General features: G+C 41.2%; 3 protein-coding genes across 6 annotated transcripts; 1 reads left to right on the forward strand and 2 right to left on the reverse strand.

The window, feature by feature from the left end:
• Positions 1–4,788: 4,788 nt before the first annotated feature.
• On the forward strand, positions 4,789–16,053 carry zfyve19 (zinc finger, FYVE domain containing 19). 3 transcript variants are annotated; one of them, XM_029493581.1, is made up of 11 exons: positions 4,789–4,880; positions 11,776–11,900; positions 12,000–12,053; positions 12,132–12,292; positions 12,417–12,559; positions 12,647–12,755; positions 12,982–13,200; positions 13,337–13,413; positions 13,566–13,667; positions 13,770–13,933; positions 14,160–16,053. In XM_029493581.1, exons 1-11 carry the CDS (start codon positions 4,878–4,880, stop codon positions 14,236–14,238), a joined length of 1,236 nt encoding a protein of 411 aa, XP_029349441.1. In that variant the 5' UTR covers positions 4,789–4,877; the 3' UTR covers positions 14,239–16,053. The 3 variants fall into 3 exon arrangements, with proteins under 3 accessions (XP_029349441.1, XP_029349440.1, XP_029349442.1); XM_029493580.1 differs by lacking the exon at positions 4,789–4,880 and adding an exon at positions 11,483–11,685 and having other exon boundaries at positions 14,160–16,052; XM_029493582.1 differs by lacking the exon at positions 4,789–4,880 and adding an exon at positions 11,483–11,685 and having other exon boundaries at positions 12,468–12,559; positions 14,160–16,052.
• Positions 7,931–11,420, reverse strand: bub1bb (BUB1 mitotic checkpoint serine/threonine kinase Bb). Of its 2 annotated transcripts, none has more exons than XM_029493579.1 (9): positions 11,300–11,420; positions 10,876–11,043; positions 10,690–10,749; positions 10,457–10,601; positions 10,166–10,362; positions 9,899–10,062; positions 9,587–9,780; positions 9,399–9,490; positions 7,931–8,863 (listed from the first exon to the last, which is right to left on the reverse strand). In XM_029493579.1, exons 2-9 carry the CDS (start codon positions 11,016–11,018, stop codon positions 8,575–8,577), a joined length of 1,284 nt encoding a protein of 427 aa, XP_029349439.1. In that variant the 5' UTR covers positions 11,019–11,043; positions 11,300–11,420; the 3' UTR covers positions 7,931–8,574. The 2 variants fall into 2 exon arrangements, with proteins under 2 accessions (XP_029349439.1, XP_029349438.1); XM_029493578.1 differs by having other exon boundaries at positions 9,399–9,499.
• Positions 15,633–21,954, reverse strand: ppp1r14d (protein phosphatase 1 regulatory inhibitor subunit 14D). The gene is made up of 4 exons (XM_029493591.1): positions 21,577–21,954; positions 16,702–16,782; positions 16,379–16,411; positions 15,633–16,242 (listed from the first exon to the last, which is right to left on the reverse strand). Exons 1-4 carry the CDS (start codon positions 21,754–21,756, stop codon positions 16,174–16,176), a joined length of 363 nt encoding a protein of 120 aa, XP_029349451.1. The 5' UTR covers positions 21,757–21,954; the 3' UTR covers positions 15,633–16,173.
• Positions 21,955–22,758: the final 804 nt, after the last annotated feature.

Consider the following 22,758-nt stretch of genomic DNA (forward strand, 5'->3'; position numbering starts at 1 on the left):
TCTCTTCCTTGTACTTTGTAAAAGCACTGGACGTGACCAGGCAGAACAATAGGAGTGTTTATGATTGAAGTTGATGTCTGCTCTCTCTTTGAAGTCACCTCTGCGGATATAGAAGGATTGTCAGTAGGAGAGAGCAAGTGATGTAATAAGTTGGCTTCAGTGACATGGAATAACACGTTGCTGCCATGCATATTTCATGCTAGTGGTCTGATACATCATGCACAACCAAGCACTGGGAAAATAAGGGGCGGGGGGACTGGCACGCATTTTCTTCCTCTGTAAGTAGTGTCACAAATATGACTATGCTTACAAGCATAATTTTGCTCTTTTTTTTAGCCATGCTGGCGGCTTGTGATCTGTCAGTTCAGCACTCCAGACCAGACAGAAATAGCTCAACAACAATTGGATGAATTGTCATGAAATGTGGATCACATTCATGCTGCCCCTCAGGATGAATTTCATCACTTTATCGCTACACTTTTCATCTAGCACCATCAAATTTAATTTGAGCCAAAAACTTAGCTTTAGAAATAAAAGATGCAAACTTAATGACTATGTTGTTTGCCCCAGCTGCATGCTTTGAGCTGTGTTCATTAGCAAATGTTAGCATATGACATCATTTAGCTCTAAGAAATGAGCCGTCTTGTCCAGAAAGTGCTGTCAGCACAGCTGTAGAGTCTCAGTCTTGTTTGACACTAATTGATAATTGTAAAAATTTGTCATTTAAAACAAGACCCCACAAAATTAAGGGAGCCACTCCGAGCCACAGGAGGGCCAGGGGTTAAGGGTAATCTGTAGGTGGAGATTGTCTGTGGGATGTTCAAAAAAGAGCAGTCTTAGTCCCTTGTGTATCCATATCTCCAGTAAAAAGCTCCACAGTTAAGGACACAATGTAGAGCATACCCAAGGGCATGTGACGTGAGTGCCATTTTCTAGTTTCAGTGTGGCTTACAGTTTATACGTGACTATGTACCAAAAGAAGGTTGAAGTTCAGAGTGAGTGCAAATGATAATTGAAAAAAAAAAAAAAAAGCAAAACAAAACAAAAGCTGAGCTGCAGAAATAAAATTCACTTTAACAGCGAATTGCACCCATATTCTTCTTTTACATTTCAGTAACCAAAACTAAATATTAAGAAGAGATTTTATTTTGATATATCTCGGGGTACTGTCACATAACTTGCAGTCATGCGTTGGCCTAAATTCAAACCTCATTATGAAGTTGTCTAAATTTAAAAATGGTTTAATAACAACGAGAACTATGTTTCTGATTAAGTAAACAATAAAAAGCACTTCTGTCATTTTCTTGTACAGCCGATGGATAAGAAAAGTCCCAAGGATTGAAACTAGGTACTAAAATGTGATCGCCCTGCCCAACAGTACAGGCTGTCAGTTTGTCAAGGGCAGACATCTGCAGAGGAGTACACATCAGTCCTGTGTTAATATTGACAGGAGGAACCAAGAAATGAGAGGTCAAGACATCGAGGAGGAAGAGTGGGGGAGGAAAGGAGACTCTGGACCCTCAGATGTAGTGTCGGAAAAAGAGGAGATAAGTGAAAGGACAGAAAGGAAAAGAATAAAGAACATACGCAGCATGACATTGAGAAAGAATTTAGACTTGCTGCTTTACCTTTCGTGGACAAAAACAGATATTCTAGCTGTTTAAAATGAAGCTTACAACATAGTAAATTGTGCAAAAGGAGAAAAGGTGTGTTTCAAACTCTCTTTGAAAAATGTATGTTTTACATGCTTTAATGCTGCGTGTAGCAGCAGCATGTCCGCTCTGGAGATGTAACCTCTTTTCTCCATCATCTTGGGCACATTTGTTTGCAGTAAACAAGCGACAGTAAAGGGGATTTGAGGACAAGACAGTCACATCAACAGAGCGCATACATCATTCTGTCACCTGACATACTGTCACTGATTCTCCCGGATGAGAAAAAATAGATAAGAAAACTGGTTTGTTGCATGGATGTTAGTGGGCAGTAAAAGCTACATTCTCTATCTACTCTAAACACCTTAGCATAATGACATTGTAAAAGCAGTCCTTCTAGTGTCCTGAGAGCTTTTATGGGATGTTGTGCTGATGCTGACACATCACTAAGAAAACACACTCTTAACTCTTTTCTGTGTAGAGTGACAGTATGTATACTAAAGGCTAAAGTGAGCAGAGTAAAGAAATACAGCACTGACCAACACTCTGGTTAATAAAAGATTCTCTTGGCTCTCACGAGTGCTTTGAATAATTTGATGTTACACTGATAGAGACATATGATCAGCCTGGACCAATTGTGTGAGCCCAACTCTTCTCTCTTGGGTTTAATTTATTGATGCACTGGCCCACAGTGCAAGCGTTACTGTACGCGCATGTGCTTATGAAAGCTTTGATTTATGTTTTTTTTTTTTTTTTTTTGGCCCAGGCCTCAGCATGTCTCTCCCAGGGACAAAACAGGAACCATTTTTACTGCCTATCCCACAATATAAATCTGCTTCACCCCTTGCCTTGTCCCTCTGTCCCTCTGTCACTCATCACGGGTGCTGTTTCAACCCAAAGACGAGATACGCAGCATCCTGTCCTAATTTGGACTCAGAGCCTGTTTTAATCCTTAGTGCTTGACGTCTCATGGCCGGTGGCTACGCTAAGCTGGTAATGCACGGTGTCCCCTCGTTTGGCTGACACGAACATGATACGAGCGTTACTGTAAACAACCATGAAATCAGCAGGGGGATGCGACAGTGATGTACCACCTACACCTCCGTGCTGGGCATGTCTGTGTGTGTGTGAGAAAGAGAGGTCCTTATCACTTCCTGTGCTGTCACTGTCCCAAAACATGAGATAAAGTCTGTACTACGGGTTTGTGTTGAACTTCAGAAGATGTCTGAGTTTACAGATCGCCCTCAGTGAAGCAGCTGTGTGCGGGTGTGCATGCACCACATAGTCCTTCCCTGTCACCTCCTCTACCCTTCACCTCTCCTTCACTTCCTTGAATAGCAATGGGTAACCTGAGAAAACAAACACATGGTAGTTCAAGATTGACAGGGCCTTAGTTACATCATCGTGATCAGTATTACGAAGTGCGCAAATTGAAACACAAATTCAGAGAACACAGGGAGAGTTGATGTTGTTGTGACAAATGCCTAGATTTGGTAGCAAGTACTTGAAAGTAGTGATGCTGATGATATACAAGGTCCAGCTGGGCATAAATAAACCTATATGCTTCCTTAAAACTCCTCCACATTTCATTGATTTCCTCTAGGCATTTTGCATCTAATAGAAAGACTTCTCTGAGCTGTTTTCAACAACACTCAATATATTTTCTTTTGTTGTTTTCTTAATGTCAAACATTTTCTGAGTCAAACATAGTCTTGCAGATCAGATCAGTTTTTCTGATGGTTACATTTACTCACAAAAGTAAATGTTGTCACATGTCAGCCCCCTCTTCATGTGCCTGTTTTACCATAGCATCCATCTCCTCTAAGTGTGAATGTGCAGCAGCAGCTTGAATCCTCATGCACTAGCAGAGCAAGAAATATCACCTGAAAACTGAGGCAACACACAAACTAGAATACACAACAGTGCATACAGAAAGCTTGTGGCCCCTTGGTTGAGGCAACCTCTATTTGTCAAGTCTTATCCATGTCAGACAGACAGACAATGTTTGTGTCATTTTTGATTCCTTTTCTGTGAAACAGGGGTTGGAGATTGTGGTGACAGAGACAGATGTAGGAAGAGGATGTGGGGATTTTGAGGACGAGGGGTGAGCAGAAGGTGAAGGCTCTTGTTTTGCGATGCACTCCATCACTGACTACATCCAGCAACCCTAAGTCTTCCCTTTACCCCATCTTTCAACCCCACATCAGCACCTGGCTGCACTGCATTTCGCTCACATCCTCTCCACCTCCTTCTTCTCTTTCTCCACCACAGCTGATGCCTATACCAACAGTACAGTTGAGCCTGTTCTTTATCAATGACGTTAAGCCTCTTTTCCTCACTCCCCCCACCATCCTCTGCTTTACCCCCCTTTCCCTCACCATGGAGCAAGGAAACGGGGAAATGGGGCTCTGGAGGGATACATCATTGTTAGAAGAGCGTAAAAAATACAAATGAAAAAAAAAAAGATAATCAGTCATTCCCTTACCTTGGCTTCCAGGGAAGAGGAGAGCCTCTCTCCTCCAGGATGGGTTGGAAACGAGTGTGCACATACACTATTATACACCACTCACTCACATCCACACACGCATCCACTCACACACGGACATATACGCTCCCTCTCTCATACATCCACACAACGACAAGGAGGGCTGGCTCTCAAGCAACAGCACACTGCAGGCTGCCGCTTGCCTGGGAAAGCCTGATGCGTTCCTCCCTCCAGGCAGAAGCACACACTGCCATCTCAAAGGCTCTTTGTTGGGGCTGATTCACCCCCTGCTCCGTGGCTGAGTGCTGGTCTGTAAACCGGTGCCTGCTCCCGGGGACATAGAGTGACCGTGCAAAGGAGGGACAAAGCCATGAAGAGGAAAGGCAGCATCCAGAAGGAGAGAATATCACAGCCCCATACAGCTCCTTCTATTCCCCCCCACCCTCCCTCTGCTTCTCAGGCTTACTGTCTCTCTCTCGCTCTCACACACAGACACACACTCCCTCCCTCCCACCTCTTTCGCTCTCTCTCTTTATCACTTCCCTCTTTCTCTGCCCCCTCCCACTCCCTCATTGGGCTGCAGAAGAATTGATAGCAGCATGTGTATGTGTGTGCCTGCGTGCGCCTGCCTGTGTTTTGAGCTGGCTTCCAGTGGCTGTAAGGACGGGAGAGCTCCTCGGCACCTTATCACCTGGGATACCTTTCGCCCTCCCCCACACCCTCCTCCCCGTCTCCTTTTCATGGTATGTGGATGACACAAGAACATGTGGCTGCTGTAGTTGCTCAGTGTACTGCTAATACATTATCCATGGAATGACAGGATCAAGGATGGCAGATGGCAAAGGGGTTGTTTTGTCTGCGCGTGTGTGGTTTTGGGGATGGGGGGTGGAGAGGGGGGCATTGTGGGGCTATTTCTATAGTGTGCAATCCTCATCCTCACAATCACTTCAGAGACCACTGTGACCCAAAAATCTATGGCGATGAGGGAACAAGAAACTCAAGTTACAGCAATGCCCCAGTCCAGCATCCTAATTATTTGAATGAAACGTTCCCTTTTCTTTTCACCACAATCATTTCCTGAATAATTTATATAGCAGCTAAGACCAGACACAAAGCAGGAAAATGTATTAGGGTCAAGTTGTACAGAAATTGCTTGCTGAGTTAGCCAGATTTGGGGCACGCAAAGGCATAAAACAGACTTAAATAATGATGTTCCTCTTTACACATCAAATAAGCTCAGGTGAATCAGGTTCCGCTGGATCAAATCTACATAACAGAGACAGATTGGCCTGTTGGAGGTATGGCAGATACAATCCCATCCTCTCTTAAATTCTAAATTGTCAGCATTATTGCCACAGATAGTTGTTGGTGTGGCTATATTTTACTGCTTTGCATCTTTCTTTTGAGTTCACAGCCCCGAGCAGCAATAAAACAGTCTGGCAACGTGCGTCATCATACGCAAAAATATGGTTGTTATCATAAAAACTGTTCTTTTTGTTGGGGCTTTCTTGGTTGTTTTTGTAAGGAGAGTTGGACAGGCCATGAGCAGTCTTGATAAGTTCATTAAAGAACACAATTTTTGTGTTCTTTAAGATTCCTTTTTGTCCAAGATACTATTTCAACAGTGGCTCTCCTTGAATTTCCTTCTTTGTTTGATGTGTGTGGAATGTAATCAAAGGAACTTATAGGAGCGTGCCGAAAAGGTGAGACGTAGTGACTACATTTTTTGTTCACTCACCAGGGTCAATTTAAATTTATTCATCAGGCATCACCTTAAAACATCTAATGTGGCAATTTGATATACTGTGATGTAAAAAACTGCTTGTAATGACAATACTAGTTTTAAATCACAGTGTCATTAATAAGAAAGCCCCATTAAGTGAAACTGCCTTAATTATTTGCATTTCAACTCCCTTAATTGTTTAGGTTGAAGCTTTCAGGATTACACCAGGGGTCATCGTGGCTCAGCCTACACAGCTCATGCAAATGTGGCTTCTTGTAAAAATCCACTGACATTTCCAGATGACCTACAAAACCATTTTAATTCAGCAAGAGTGTGTCAACGGCAGCAAGACTCAGGACCGAACTCATGTGATACTCCATTTAGCTTGGCAATACTGTTGTGCATGAGAGCGCATATTTTTTATGTGAGAAAAAAACAGTGAAAGTTCAGTGGTGAGGAAATGTGCATAGGACTCTAAATACATAAAAACATAAAAATTTAAACTTTGGCATTACTAAATTGATAGTTTGTGATAAAGTGATATGTTATTTCGCAAAATTAGACTGAATATAAGACAGAAAGCTTTTTAGTCAAAATTATAATGACTAATGACTAATGAGCCAAAAGGAGATGTCAAGTGTCCAGTCAAAATAACACTAAGAGTATAATGGCTGATGACTTTAAAGTAAACTGTAAATCACCAAGCTACCATTCAAAATTTGCAAACACAGAAATTCAGATTAAATCGACATCCTGACTTTTAATGATTCTCTTCCTTTTCCTGGTTGATAGAACATCCACAATGACCGCTCTTTGTAAATAGGAACTGGACCAGTGATTTGCTTCAGTTTTGCCTGGCTAGCTATGTCCAGTTCAGAAAATTTCTACTTGTGTCTTGTAAGTTAAGTTGAACCGTGGGCAGAGAACATTCACGTTAACTGGTGCATTTGAATTCAAGCCGTGCAAATAAGTTGAGCTCTGACTGTAAAAGATGGCCCATATGGAGCCTGAGTGTTCCTGTCTGTCAGAGTAAAAGCCCTCGCTCTTCTCTGAGGGCCTGTCCAAAGCACATTAAGGAAAGGTAGCCTGCTTGTACCATATTTTTGCTGCAGTAAGAGAGAGCTATGCATTTTCTTTCTGAAGTGATATCAAAGTCACTTGATGCTCGTTTTAATGGGATGAGCATTTAATAAGTCCTGCCAAACAGCAAGCTATAGAGGATGCATTATGGTGTGGTTATGCTGTGCTATTATGGTGGGAGTGCATTGTTGCATATCACTTATCACTGAATTTCAGCTGCTCTAAGTACTAAGCCAAAATTTAACGTAGACAGTTTGGGACTCACCAGTTGAGAGGATCTTGGCTGGCACTGTTATATTTCCAGTATGAGATTAAAGTCTCTTCCTCCACTGCTGGATGTCCACGTAAGAGTGGCAACAGTTAAAGTGAATCAGGATAGTGGCCTCTTGGGGAAAATGGCAGTCTGCTCTGCCCACAACTGCAATGGGTGGATTTCACTTGCTAATGAGCCAAGCACCTATCTTCCAGCAATTCATCAAAGTCTGTCCTGTGAGCTGCCTGTGTGTGAAGTGGATCCCATCATCTCAGTACATTAGCCTTACTCACACCACTTTGGTCAGCAGACTTATGGGTAACCTCTCCTGGACAATGATTAACTGGCCAAGATTTGTCTTCAGCATGACATTTGTTGTGAGTCATGTTGTGGGAATGCAGCGTTTGTGACATTTATGACTTTTTAAATTCAGTTTACTTTCACTCTTGGTTACCAGGATTGACTCATTGAACTGCAGCAGTAATTACTCAGCAGTAATTTGTTCTAGTGAGCTATTAGTAATCCAACCATCATTACCAGGAATACAATCTTGCATGCAATGCTTTCCTTGCACGCCTTCTGCTGACAATGCATTACTACAATCTTTCGTTGCAAAAAAAAAAAAAAAAAAAAAAAAAAAAAAAAAAATCACAATCCCACTAGTTGTTAGCAATACAAGTTTATTGAACATGACCACATGGCCAAGAAGGACCATTTTATTGAGGCTGGGACTAAGACAAGTTGAATTGCTGCACTGAAGCCCTGTGGTGGAACTGTACAGAAACATCTGCTCAAGACAAAGCAACTGTAAAAAGACAGTACACATAAAAAAAAAAAAAAAAAAAACACTGTTCTTAAGAACAATGGGGACAAAATTTTTTGAAATTGACTGAGGATTAAATTACTGGAATAATCGTGATAAGTTTGTTGTCACATGAACAGTGACAACAAATGTATTTCGTATGGAGAAAAAGTGGAAACATATAACAATATAATAAAAATCAAAAGCCCTATTAGAACTACACTGAAGCTGATTCTGTTTGACATCATGTAGATATATTTTCTGCCCTACCACTGATTTCTGTTATTTCTGTTGTTATTTTGTGCAGTGTTGTACTAGATTGCATTACAGTGTAGAGAAGATCTCATTTGGTCTTCCTGTAGTATTACCAATGAATCCAATACAACTAATTAGGAGTTGTCAATTCAAATGTCTTTTTACATTTCTGAGCAACTAGATCTACTTAAAAATATTCCAAAAGGATACATTGTACAAAACTGTAAATACAATGGTGTTTGCATCTTTTAAAAATGCAAGTGAAAATCCATAAAAAAAAAAAAAGAAAAGAAAAGAACAGCAATCAAATTGTCAATACATGTGTCATTTTGCAGCAGAAGATCCACTGTGGTCCTTTTGACCACTAACCTCCTGTGTATCTTGTGCAATCTTTTTGAAGTACCGCTCAGCACGCAGTTCCTCAAAGCAAAACTCAGTAGCACCGCTCAGTAGCAGGTCTTTACAGTACATGCTCTGCTCCTGTGACTTTCCCAACTCTGCCTCCTTCTGTTGTAGATGGTGCTCTTGCAGTCTCTTTAGTGGAGTTCCCTCTCTGCATGGTTTACGTGCTGATAAAACCGTGTTCACTGCTGGGTTGATCTTACACGGAGTCCTGAGGAAGGAAAGGAATGATGCATTTAAAATCACAAACACAACATCAGGGGCAGTACGGCATCACAGTGGTTAGTGCTGTTGCTCCACAACAATGGGCTTGGTTCCCAGCCTGGCGCCTTTCTGTGTGGAGTTTGCATGTTTGGCCTGAACGGTTTCCTCCCACTGTCCAAAGCAATGCATGGTTAGGTTGATTGGTGACTCTAAATTGCCCGTAGGTATGTGACACGCAATGACTGCTACAGATGGGCAAGCAGACCAGTAACTTAAAAAATGCTGTTTGCATGTCAAGTGAAAATGTAAACCATTGTAAAAAAAAAATAATAATAAAAATAAAAAAAAAATTCTTTGTATATTAACAAATTAAAAATCGACTCTATAGGCACAACAAATTAATCTGAGTCAACGTTTTTGCAAACTGCTAATGAATGGGGCCACAAATTCCATGAGTGTTAATCACTGAATAAGCTATTCAATATTCAAGTCACTCTATACTCTATTAAAGGAACCAAAAAAGATATTCTTCTACCGCTTACATTGTTGGAGGTTGGTCTGACTCATCAACAAATGGCTGGAAGGTGGGTTTGGAAGGTGGTGGAGCCATAACAGTATGTCCAAATTTTGACTTCTGGAGCATCTATAATATACAAAAATATCAAATTACTAGACTGAGTTCCATTTTGCATATTTTAATCAAGTAATGTAACAGCTGCTTGTGTCGTACCTTGACATCACACCATTTTTCTGGTCTCTTCTCGTTCTCCTTCGCCCTAGAAGTGGGAGGAGCCATCCATGGCTCCAACCTAGGCTCTGATGGGCCAGCAGTTGGAGCCTTGCTTTCATCAAATATCATCAAGCGGGTATTTGAAGCATTCCCAAGAACAGGAGCACCACGTGACTGTAGACCTCCAGAAACACCTGTGTTAAAGGAAGGCAAACGTATACATTAAACATCCTCTTCCACAAATAATGCTGATAGTTAAAGCTGCTGTTGCCTCTGTAATTGTGAGTATAAATTATTAATCTGTACGCTTACTTCTTATTGCCGGCCCAGTTCTGTTGACCAGGGCAATGGCTTTTTTCTTCCCTCTATATTTGAGGTCAACCAAAGACACTCTCTCAGGTTGTTTGGGCTCTTCATCACTATCGTCATCCTCCACTTCCATCATCACCTGTCGAGACACACGTGCCTGCAGACTCCTATAACCACCAAAACAGTTGTCTGTGATTGTAATGTATCCATGGAAATAAAATGCTTTTGCAAACGAGACTCATCTCAAACTCTTATCAGTTTGAATCATACTTGTGAAACTGCAGGAGTTTATCATGTGGCTCAGCACACTTCTTGAATCCCTCCTGGTAGACAAGGTCTGCTTTGTGAAAGTTGCCTTGATTTTCATACTCCTCAGACCAAGCGATGTATAAGGATGCCTGTGTCATTCCTATTCCTTGTGCTTGCATGTACCTGTAAATGTCCAAGGGCTCTGGGCAGCTCTCCGCCTAATGGCACACAATGTATATGCATGGCAAGGTTTGTTAAAGATGTATGAGTTTACAAAACAGCAAAATGTCAGGTGTAATAAATAACACATACAAATTTGATCCAGAGATCAACATAGCGGGGATCGTTGTGATATTTCTTTTCCTCTGTGAATCTGGTCACAGCCCGTTCCAACAGAGTAGTGAGGTTGCTCTCCTTTCCTCCCTGAGGGAACGTTTGCTCTGTCCACTTTATATACCTGTGAAACAGATTCATGTCATCCATTAAAACATCAGATCAGATTTAAGAGCAGCCTGCATGACTCTATTTTACTCTATTTCACATACCGATCCCAAACATCAAGCGGATCATCTCCCTCGTACATTCGCAATTCAGACTCAAAGGCCCTGTAGAAGCAAAAAGCCCACAAACCTCCATCATCAAGTGAAAACTGGTGGGGAAAATTGCTTTGGAAGTGAATATTATCATCACCCAGTCCAGGTGCACTGTACAAAAACAAAGGTCATCCGTACTGTCTCTGCTGGTTGATGACAGAGCTGAGTCCATCCTGTTGTTGAGTGAGCGCTTGGTGTAGGGCTGATATGGCTCTGCCCCGTCTCAGTGGCTGGATGTTTTCTTTGCTCAGCTCCCACTCCACATCTCCTCCTTCTGCCATTGCGGAAGAGAGAACAACCCGACACCTACACATAGACACAAGTGTATAGTTTACTATTCGGTTTTTTGTTATCACATATGATTTGTATAGAAGGGAAAATCCCCTTAAGGAGTTTTACAGGGCCATGACGTGTGGTAGCTAACACAACAGCTAGTTAACATCCGCATTTAGCTCCAACCATCCAACCATCCAACCATCGTTGACCGCAATAATGGAGAAATGTAACGATCGCATATAAAAACAGACATGTCCACCAAAAAATAAACGTTGGGATTTAATACCGCTCACAAGCCTCCTTCGTGCTTTTCCAGATTGTATTTCAGCTACACAGCTGGAACTGCAGCACGACTCGTCGTTGAATTGTCGGTTGCCTATTTTGAAGTGCGACCGCGAGACCATTTGGAGAAAGCTGATTGGAAGAACCACAAACAGGAAGCAGCACACGCTGTAGCTTCCGGAATACTTCCGGGTTTGAATATAGCAACACCGAGAGGCTAGATACAGTCAGTTATAGCTGCTAAATTATCTTTTATTTTTTTAAAAACATATTTAACCGCACTAGTAATACCGATCCAATTATAACAACCTGTCAGATGACTCTACGTGCGACGGCATGGACAACCGTTGTTTTTGTTGTGCATCAAAGTTCAGTCTCTTCAAGAAGGAGGTATGATCCAGCTGATCATAACAATCACGCAGGTAGACACACGAAAACGTCTTGAAGAAAGTGAACTGGGGATTTGTTGTGTCTCTACAGCTGGGCTGTAAGAACTGTGGCCGCTCATTCTGCTCCAGCTGTTTGACTTTCAGTGCTGTTGTGCCCCGCTGCGGCACCACCCAACAACAGAAGGTGTGCAAACAGTGTCATGGTACTCTCACAAGGTAAACCCTAACCCTAGCCCAGAAAAGGAACAAAAAATAAAAATAAATGGTCATTGATAAGCCCTGATGTCTCATTTTCTTTGTCTCTTCACTTTTTAGCGGGGTGGTTCAAAACAACGCTGGACGATGGTCTCCCCCTGAAAATTACAAAAAGTCAGTCAATCGTCAAATCTGAAAAACTATGTTTTTGCAGTTTTATATATATATATTTGAAGTGGTTTTTCTCCATAGGCGAGTTGCTGCACTTGAGGCAAAACAGCAGGGGGAGTCGACTCCTGCACATGGAGGCTATAGAAGTAGCAAAGTGGGCCATATACCTTCCAAAGCCCTGAGTAAAGAAGATCAGGCTATTGCTGAAAGACTTCAAAAACTGAAAGAGGAAACGACACCCAGTAAAAAAAAGAGATTTAATTAACACAGATTTAATCTTGCAATAATACATTAATATTGTTTATACTTTTTTTTCTTGTTAAAAGTAAAAAAATAAAAAAAATAAAAAATTTACCTCTTGTTCAGGGACTATTCCCTCTGAGAAAGAGCTCGAGTCTCGCCTTTCTTCTCTGAAAGCTCCCAGTCGGCCAGTGCCTTCTGCAGAGGAGATGGAAGACCGTCTGGCAGCTTTGCGGGGTCTCCCTCCACCTTCGAAAGCTCCTCCAGCTGTAAGCTTAGCCATTTCTACCCCCCAGAAATTTAATTTTTCCTGTAGTTGCTTACCACCATATGTGCCTGTGTGCTCATCTGTGCAGGTGCACTGTCCTCCAGATAATAGGACTCAGACTGAACAAGCCAATGATCTGCTTAGTCAGATGACAGAGGAAGTTGCCATTGATGACCAGCAATCAAATCTTGAATGCAGTAAGATGATAATACTCTCACATTTTTCACACAAATTCAGTTCATTATTACTGTATGATTGCAGGAGCAGCATTTTCACATGCTATATGATTGGCATCATATAGTAACCACAGCACAGTGTAAAATGGGGCAGATCACACTGGGATAATCAGGCGATAAATTCTTGCCTCGTCCAGATTTTGTGTAGATCTCCCAAATGTGTTCAAACCTATTATTTTCTCCACAGATGCCAATGGTCGTATGAATGATCTTAATAAGGGGGAGGGGGGGATTCTTGATGAGAATTTGGAGGAGAACCAGGATGCACTCAGGCAGCTGGAAGGGGAGAAGGCCCGTCTCTTAGAGGAGGCCATGGAAGAGCTGAAGAAGGAACGGCATTCCCAGGATGAAATTCTCAAAATGGCCAAGAGGATGGCCCTGCTGAAGGGGCAGGATCCAGACAAAGGTACATATTGTTGACATACCACTGTCTTTACCTTATCGGTCATATTTAGTCTTACACCACAATATCATATATGTGATATATGTCAGACAGAAACCATTATGTATCTGAGAGATGTGTGGTCTCATTTCTTGAGTAGTTACTATGGAGGACTTCCAGCACCCTGACAGTGATGATGAGACTGAGGAAGAAGCAGTGAGGAGAGTTTTGAAACAGGTAGAGGATAATGAAAGTACACGTCACACTTGTAATGCTCATGAGTGCCACCTCAGACCAGTGAGCCACAAGGGATTGGTATCTTGTCATATCAGTTATTTGTAATGTGAAGTTTAGATATGGTCAGGATTTTTTTTTTTTCCCCCCTCCAGCTCTCAGAAGAAGCAGCGTTGGATGAAGCTAGTGGGTACAACATACCTTTGGAACAAAGTGGACCGAGGAACATAGAAAAGAAAAAAAGTTCAAAGAAACTGGTACTAAACACCAACCAAAGCACATATATATATATATTTATTATATATATTATATTTTCAAGCAATTAAACAGAATAATTGATTTTCTAATATGTTTTACAGACACAGGGTCCGGGAGCCAAGAGCAGGATTTCACCTGCTGCTGTTGCACATCAGCCATCTGACAGTGATGAAGATGAACTTCCATGGTGCTGCATCTGTAACCAAGATGCCACACTACGCTGTCACACATGTGATGGAGACCTTTACTGCAACCGCTGCTTCAGGTAACTTAACGTACATTCATTACAATAAGCATTTCAAGTATTCTGGTTTCCCACTCAGCTTTGTATGGAAATCTAAACTCCTGTAACCAGGAAAGTTATCTGTGATTTGGAATTTATACCATGACCCAGATAAATTGTAGGCAGGCTGCTGCCATACTGTTCAGCAGCATGAATATAAAGTATTTAGTATGATGAATTATCAATCCACACTCCATTGTTTCCCCAGGGAGGGCCATGATAAATATGACAGGATGGAGCATCGCACCACCAATTACACTGCGCCAAAGAAGAAGAGGAAGACATGATAGTTATATTTAGATTCTGCTGTAGTTGTTTGGCTTAACAGGCTTTGTCAGTCATCACCCTTAGACTTGTGCTTTGGCCTTAAGTGACCTAGAATTGTCTTAAAAATGTGTCTCAGATGTTCAAAGCCACCCTTTATCATAACTAACCTAGAACTATAATCTCAAAATTGCTGTATCCAGTCTAAAGTGTGTAAAAACATGTCTAAGACCTCAGGTGTCAACAATGAAATAATGGGTAAGCAAAGTCAAGACATACAACTTAATGTAGTGTGTAATGAAGTATATGAGTAGTAGATAGCTCATATTTTTGGTGTCATGTGTAAAAATAGAGGTAAGTAAATCTTGAAGAGGCTGCTGGACAGGTTGCACTTTAGCAAAAGTGCAAAGCTGCTCATAAAAAAACTGTCCAACTCAATAACGACGAGTGGAAGTTTTTTTTTTCTCTCTATGTCACCTGTCCTACTTTCCTAAGCCAACAAAGGCTCGTCTTAGACTCACTTTGCATTTGTCACTGCTTCATTGTTTTCTTTTTTTCCAATGATGATACATACAGAAGGCAGACACATCATGAGCTCATCTGTGATGATGCATAGCCCCAGACTGCTATCAGCTCTGGACTGAGGAAGCATAATGTAGTCAGTATAAAAGGATTAGTGAGGGCTTTGTTTCTTTTGGCAGGCTCTGCAGCCACTCTTGTAATCTATGTTTGGCTGTGAGTCTGACATGACCATTGCTTCTCTTGACCTTGTGTGTAATTTAATTATAAAGGAAGCTAAAGTGTTGGTACTCCATCACGTTTCAGAGCTTGGAATATATATATGTGTGTGTGTGTGTGTGTGTATATAGTTTCATTTTATTTTTAACATTGCAGCCTCTTCTTTTTTAGGGGTCATAACCCAGCAAAAGTGTCTCAGTCTGGCAGGACTTGTTGGAAACGTTGTCTTATAGAAGGACTCTGTCAGAGAAACACGATTGGAAGTAGAACGAAACAAATTACTATAATGGAGCGCTCGGCCAAAAGACCCTCTATGCATGACAGAGAGGCGGCTAGGGTGCAGTTTCATCATTGTGCATTACTGTCTAGCAAACTGAGGAGAAACCATAATTACACTCCTCTGGGGGCTTGCTCCATTAAGGGTAGTATGTAGGTCCTTGTTGTGTTTGCCTTTTCTGGCCATGTCATACACGCACTACAAACAGGAAATGGATGAGGATAATGGATGTGTACTTAATGGACCTTCCTGCTGCTGATTTCACTGTGCTTACTGCTAGACTTGACATGTCAATGTTTCCTTTGTGTTTTATCACTCTTTTGAAAAATTAATGCTAGAAAATACATCCATGGATTCTGAGCATGTTATATTAATAGCCGTGATATGGAAACATTTCTGGGCTAAAGGATGTTATCATTCCTTAAATCATTGGTGTACAGCTGAAACTGACAACTTTGGTATTATGAAAATGATGCTCAGTGTGGAATGAAACATTTCTGATAACACTCACTCACATGGTTGACTACTTGTAAAATCGCATTCAACTTTTTTAGGTAATTGATCAACAGCCTTGTCTTGAAAATTGATGATTTTATTTCAACATACAACACTGTTATATCCAATCAAAATTATGTACATAAATAGGCAACTGAAAATGTACAGTCTGACACAAAAAACAGTCCATCGGAGTCATGGTCCATTCAGCTTTTATATCATGTGCAGAATTGGTATGTTTATGGGAAAAAAATGTTACAGCAGTCCATAAAGCAAAATAATAATTAAAAATATTCCATTCAAAACCCGACTGCTCTGGTGTTGGACTGATGGTGGCCCAGGAGGAGAGTCCCACTGACATTTGAACTGAACATACAGGCATCCAAACAGTTAACTGATGGGAAGATAAGAGGCTCCACATTGTCTTGATTCTTTATTTGACCTATAATTATTTCTTCAGGGGACCTGACATTTTGCGTAGACCCTTTATCCTGTAGAGCAGTCCATTGATAAAATCCTGGGAAGGCGAAGAGGTTTTTTTTTTTTTATTACATGTGTAACTTTCCAAAATTCTATAAAAAGTAACAACTTTAATGTTGAATATTGAACCAACTAAAATGCTAGTGTGTAATTGTAGTTGTATTGTAGCTCACCTCTTTTGGCTTCCCGCATTCCTGCAACAACTCCTGACAAAGAAAGAAAGTAGAAACAGTCTCACTAACAACACTACGCATTATTTTTTAACTGCGAACATTGTAACATTCGATTCTAGCAAGGGTTGAGGTTTGTTACATTATTACCTCACAAATACAGGTATGTACCTCGGTGTCAAGAAGAACAGGCTCCTAAAATGTTTAATTGCTCTGGCCTGAAAGCTGGACACAGATTCAGGTTGTCCTGTGTTTGCAGACTTGTTGGGTTGGGGATCAGTTCCACTATGTGATGAATGAGTACAAGTTAATTTGCACAATCTTACATGCAGCCGGGTCCTCTGCCCCTCATCTGACAGCTCCAGGAGCTCATCAATGTCAATTTCTAACTCCGGGATCTCTTCTTCCTGTAAGAACAGAAGGACATTAATTTAGAGACAATATTGCTTTTTTCTTTTTTCTTTTTTTTTTACCATATCGCTCATGGCTATGTTTCTGCTCAGCTCTTGTAAGAATAATGTGCACTTGTTGCCATCCTGTCCTGCAAGACTGTCTATCCAAGTGACCCAAGCCATTGAGAAGGGAAAGAATGTGCAAAGGATGAGATGCAACATGGCAGAGATTTCACTGCTGTAAAAAAACATAATAGTCAGCTAAACATGTTCTCACTTGTGTTAAGTGCAAACAGTCTTTTTGTCTTGCATAATTACACATAACAGAAGCTTTCACTATAAAATTGTGACGCTTTGTTTTCCGGAAGATTGTGTAACCTTGAGAAGAGTGTGGTGAGGCTGGTGCAGAGTTTAAAGATATGAAAAGCAAATACAGCAAAGTAATCAGTTTATATCATGAACATTTTTCCACACCTTTCAAGTACATTTTCAGAGAGGGGGGAGGAGTGCTCACTGAAGGGATCCTGATCAAGATATCTTGAGTCAGCAGGCGCATGCTCATATTTGACAAGTGGGGCATCTTTTTAAGAGGAATATTTTCTGGATGGGGAGTTTTCATTGCTTGTGAGAATGGGACTTGTGCAGCTTTCTGGGTGAGGTGAGAGCTAATCAATGTGGAAGTGCTGAGTGGTGGAATAAATGGGCCCACCTTCATAGTCCCCCGTGCCCTCTCTAACTGCTTCTGCTGCCAGCTTGGACCCCATGTGATTGTGCTGATGTCTGCAGGAAGCATGCAGGGCTGAACTTCATTTTTATTTGCTTATTTTTTTATTGGTCCATGCAGTGCGTTTCTGTGGTGTGTAGGTTTTGCTTTGCCATTTCCTTTATGATAAGCTGTGGTTCTTTACCAGGTTAGTCTATACACTATGAAAATGTAGTGCAAAATCTCTTTCTATATTTCTTATATGGCATCAATTTTACCACTGAAATATTAGTATAATGCCATATCTTGATATTTATTATGTGTTTTGGTGGAGTGTCTTTCCTTTCTTGGCGTCCCAATATAAATATTAAGTCTAAATATAAACAGAACTAAGTAGCGGTTAACATATACTGCGATATGATTGCTTTGGTGTTCACTTAGCTTTGGGTTACTCAAGAATTCAGATTATAAATGTATTTTGTAAAGAACTGTACAGCACTCAATGTTCAGTAAGTAAGGAATAAATATTATACTACTACATGAGCTGTGAATGTTAAAAATGGATAGTCCTTTATCAAAGCTGCTTTTAAGCCCTTTCGTCTGCCCTGTGACTGCAGGACCATGCAAAGAACCGCTGAATATCGATGAGAGACATTTTCACTGAGATGACGTGAACATGTGCATTCATCAAGAAGAAATGTGATATACCCTTCCAATGACTTCACAGCGTTTCATACTGAACATGGTCACAGTTTTCAGCTTGTTGAGCGTTGGCGTCATTGTCAGAGGGAAATAGTATTTTAATGAGGCCTCTGGGCGGAAATGTCTCAGCAGCACTTTTTGAAGTTAGAATTAACAGACCGAAGGGAAAATGAATGCTGGCACTAATATTCAAATTCATGAATATCAAAGTGTTCTCAGAGGAATTTGGGTTCAGACAACAGCACAGATGCAGTCTAAATAAACAAAATCAGGAATGTTTCATTAGCATGACGGTGACCTGTTTTTTTCTTCTCCATAGTAGTTCCATAGTAGTAGCATGATCATTTAAATATGATTAGTTTTTACCCATTTCATTCTTATATTTAATTTTTCTTGTTGTGCTGCTTGCTTTTTGTCAAGATACGCATTGTTTGGGATAGTTATGTAGATAAAGTTGACTGAAATTGGTCCAAGGATGATGGTACAGATTGGTCAGTCAGCACATGCACATACGATGCTTGTTTTGAAAGTGAATATTGATACTCGTTGCCCCAGTGATAAGTTAAAATGATTTTGATTACCCTAAACCTGTCATCTAGGACATCCCTCAGGCATATCCAGACTGAGAGGCTAGGATTTCCTAGAATATAATTATTGTATATGCACACAAAAGAAGCTTCAGATGGCATCTGGTTAATTTAACTTAGCATAAAAACTCAAATTATGACAGACGACGTGTTAATTAAAGAACCTTAGGCATACCTTGCAAGCTTTCATCTGATTTAACTAGAGAAATATTCCATTACCATGAAACTGGAATTTAAGGTTTTTATTTGCATCAAGATGCCAGTATCCAAGCGTTGAGTATTTTAATAATATACACAGGCCTGTAATCTTAGAAAATATTACATCATAGAATCAACATGAAATAAAACAGCTCTGTGACCCAAGCTATGTTTGCTATTGTAATGTAAAGGAAACCATGCCCAGGAAGTCATGCCAGGCATGCCAGTGCCGTGTTGAAGTTATCAGGTCCTTCCATTTTCCTGTTAGAGGCGCGAGCTGCCCGTTCATCAAAATAGTCATTAATTTTACACTCTGAATCATGGTCAAGTTTAAAGAGGGCAAACCGTAAGATATATAAATAGTGACTGAATAAGAATTATATACAAAATATGGTTGCAGCACATCTAAAGAAAATTAATTTAAACAAAACAGACATTCAGTAAAAAAAAAAAAAAGTTGAGTGATACTTGGGAAAATTGATGTGAGTTCTGGTTTAGGCTACACACACGTGGCATTTTCATGTATATCAAGAACTGTTGTAGCTTGCTCCTTTTTTCTAGTTTGCCATCTCTCAGAAGGTGTGATGTTTTCTAAGAGCGTGGCCACCCCAGACTGAGGCAGCACTTGTATGAATTAGAGATGTGGCTAAATAATTCAGGCGGTGACACAGGGGACTAATGGTAAATGCTTCCACGCGGAAGAAAACCAACAGAGTATATTTCCCCTGAGCCTATGCAAAATTCAGTTCACTGGCCAGTGCACATGGACAAGCCATGCCTGTTTTTACACATGTGACAAGTGCAAATATCAGGTCAATTCCAGCTAGAAAATCAATCCTTTATTTTCTGTCGGGAAGAATGTGGATTATTCCTGGCAAAACTGTTAAGACAAGGAACTTAAATGCATGATGATCGATATAATCATGGCTGAATCGATGATACTTTTTATGTGCCAAGATCCCATCCCTTGGTGAGTTGGATAAATATGGATGCTCACTACCTGAGTTGTACATTTGCACCACGGTAATAATAATGTTAGATAATCCTAGCAGCTGTACAAAAAAGGCTGCAATTGCACAATAATTGTATGTTTCTGGGACAAGATCAAAAGAGTAGAGAGGAAGAGACTTTGGATCTGGTTTTGTTACCCGCATGTCCTGGTTTCCACTAATGTTATTTATTCCAACCTCCGCCTCACAAGTGTATTAACAGAGATTACCACAGGGAAGAAGGCTTGAGGTCTAAATTGAATAAAGCTAATAAAATAAGCTTTCTGATAAGAAAGAAATCTTTAACAGTATTGAACATCATTGGCACTCTGTTGTGACAGTGTTTTGAATGTAGCCAGCCAGATAAGGATAAACAAAAATAAGTGGAAATGCTTGTTATCTTATTTATGCCTCAAAGATATTCCATGTCAGTTCAATTAGATGGATAGTCCTGCTATCCTTATGGTCTGCAGGATCGGTCTAACAGTTTCCCAGGGCTCCTTGGCAGCAAAAGTGGAAGCCAGGCAATGAAGTGGCCACTGGGCATCTATAGCCAAGAGTTTCTGCATGGTTCAAGAATTGCACTGGAAACTCTTTGTCTCTGCCTTCCTAGCGAGGAAGTGAGGCAGCGTTGTTGTCATCTGATCTACATCGTCATTGGGAACCCTCCTTAATAGACATTCCTAATTCCTCTGTGAGCCATTCTGCCTCATGTGGGCAACAAGACATCTGTTGCCATGGTTTCCCCTCAGAGAATGCCAAGTGAATCAATATGGAGCCTTTGACATAACTGGATTGTATCCCAATATCCAGGAGTGTGTGTGTGTGGGCTGAGTCATGACTCCCAAGATGATATTAAACACAACCATCTATGCAATGAGACCATAAATTAAGCACACTATGGAAGTAATAATCACATTTCCATGTCATAATAATTTTCAAAAATACTTCTGACAATAATGAAATTGTTAAATATCTATATGTAGGACAACATTTGGGGACATAGTGTTCGTCATCCACAGTAATTATTCGTAAGTAGGGGGCTGCAGACAATGACAGTGCCTCCATAACAGGAGGACATAAAAAACTGCAATACACAAAGGCCATTTTATTACTTCCTCAGCCTCTTCATCATTGCTTTAACACATAGTTGCAGAAATGATGGTCTGGTGCTCTCACTTTTCCCCTCTTCCATATTGCTTGCTTCTCTGGTTTAAGTGATCCCAGAATCAGAACTATTTAACTTCACACTGTATAAATTTGTCATCTAAAAGCTTAAATGTAGCCATTGGTCCAAGGTGATGTAGGTGTTGCATTATCAGGGCTGCAACATGTTTTCAAATGCTCATGTACTGGTATATTAATCTTATCAGTATGTTAGAACACCACAAGGTGATGCTGCAGTCAGTTTGATGACACATCAGGGCTTGTTTGCCAAAAATGTAGCCAGTAAACACAGCTACTTTCCACCCACCTGCTCCTCTATTAGGTCCCTCTAATCCCTGATGTATGATGTTTTGGCCAGTACAGCTAGAGATAAGCGGTTGCGTTGCCTCCCTTGTAACATTCCTCTACCTCCTCAGGCTCCAAACCTCTGAGTATGTGGCTGTGTGAGCTGGTCCAACCCTACCTCACAGTCAAACAGCAGGTGTAGCTGTCCGTCGATCCACTCCTCAATATCCAGCCTCCTCTGCAGATCCTTTCGGTTGTATTTGACTGTCAGCTTGCCCAACTTGCGATGTGCCGGCTCCTCTGTTTTGTCCGATGCCTGGAACATCACCCTAGACTGGGTGCTTGGCTCTGACGCCATGGCTGTCACAGCCTCAGGAGAACCGAGGAGACACACTGAATTGCAATTACACGCACACACACCTTCAGGCTCTGAAACGTTTGTCTTGCACACCCTACTGTGAGTCTATATCTCTGCTTCTGTCTTCCAGAAAGAAGCTTTTGTCGTGTGTCTCTCCTCTTTATCTTGCTGAGTGTTTCGTGCTCTCGCTCTGCCTGTCCTCTTCCTCTTCTGCCTTCTCTCTCTAACGCTACCCGTCTCACTCTCCTTCCCTCCTCCTCTTGCAACACCCACTGGCTGCACTATCAGTAGGATGGTAATGAGATATGTTTTGTGTGTGTGTGTGTGTGTACGTATCAGTGAATTTGTGCTTGCATTTGTGTGTGTGTGTGCATGCACCTTTTATGGTGTGTCTTTGCTTTTTGCCCTTGAGAGAGCGTAGGTCAATTACCTGAATAAAAAGTGGAGAAAGGGTGAACTTGCCAACACGGAAATCAAATTACGATCATAAAATTCATTCATCTTCTACTGCTTATCCATTTCCAGGTCAGGCGGTGCTGGAGCCAATCCCAGCTCACATTGCACAAGGTACACCCTGGACAGGTGGCCATCACATCACAGGGCCAACACACAGACACAGACAGAGACCAACAACCACTCACACTCAGACCTACAGACAATTTAAAGTCACCAATCAATCCAAACATGCATGTTTGGATGGTGGGAGGAAACCGTAGTACCTGGAAGAAAACCCACACAAGCACAGAGAGAACATGCATTTCTGTCAAAATATAGAAAAAGCATGTGTATTTTCCCCACTTATATTACCAGTTATATGGTCTGGAGACATAGCTATCGTGTATACCTACACAGCAGCCATGTTTTTAATACTGGAGTATTTAACTGCTCCCAAAGTCAAAAGGGTTTGGACAGGCTCCAGGGTCTTCTGACAATGGCTGGGTCCCCCTGACAGGTGAGCCAGGGTTCCTCTAGTGTGAGTGCTCCCCCATCCTTTATAGCAGG

This window comes from Echeneis naucrates, chromosome 22 (genome assembly GCF_900963305.1).
Source record: "Echeneis naucrates chromosome 22, fEcheNa1.1, whole genome shotgun sequence".
NCBI lineage: Eukaryota > Metazoa > Chordata > Actinopteri > Carangiformes > Echeneidae > Echeneis > Echeneis naucrates.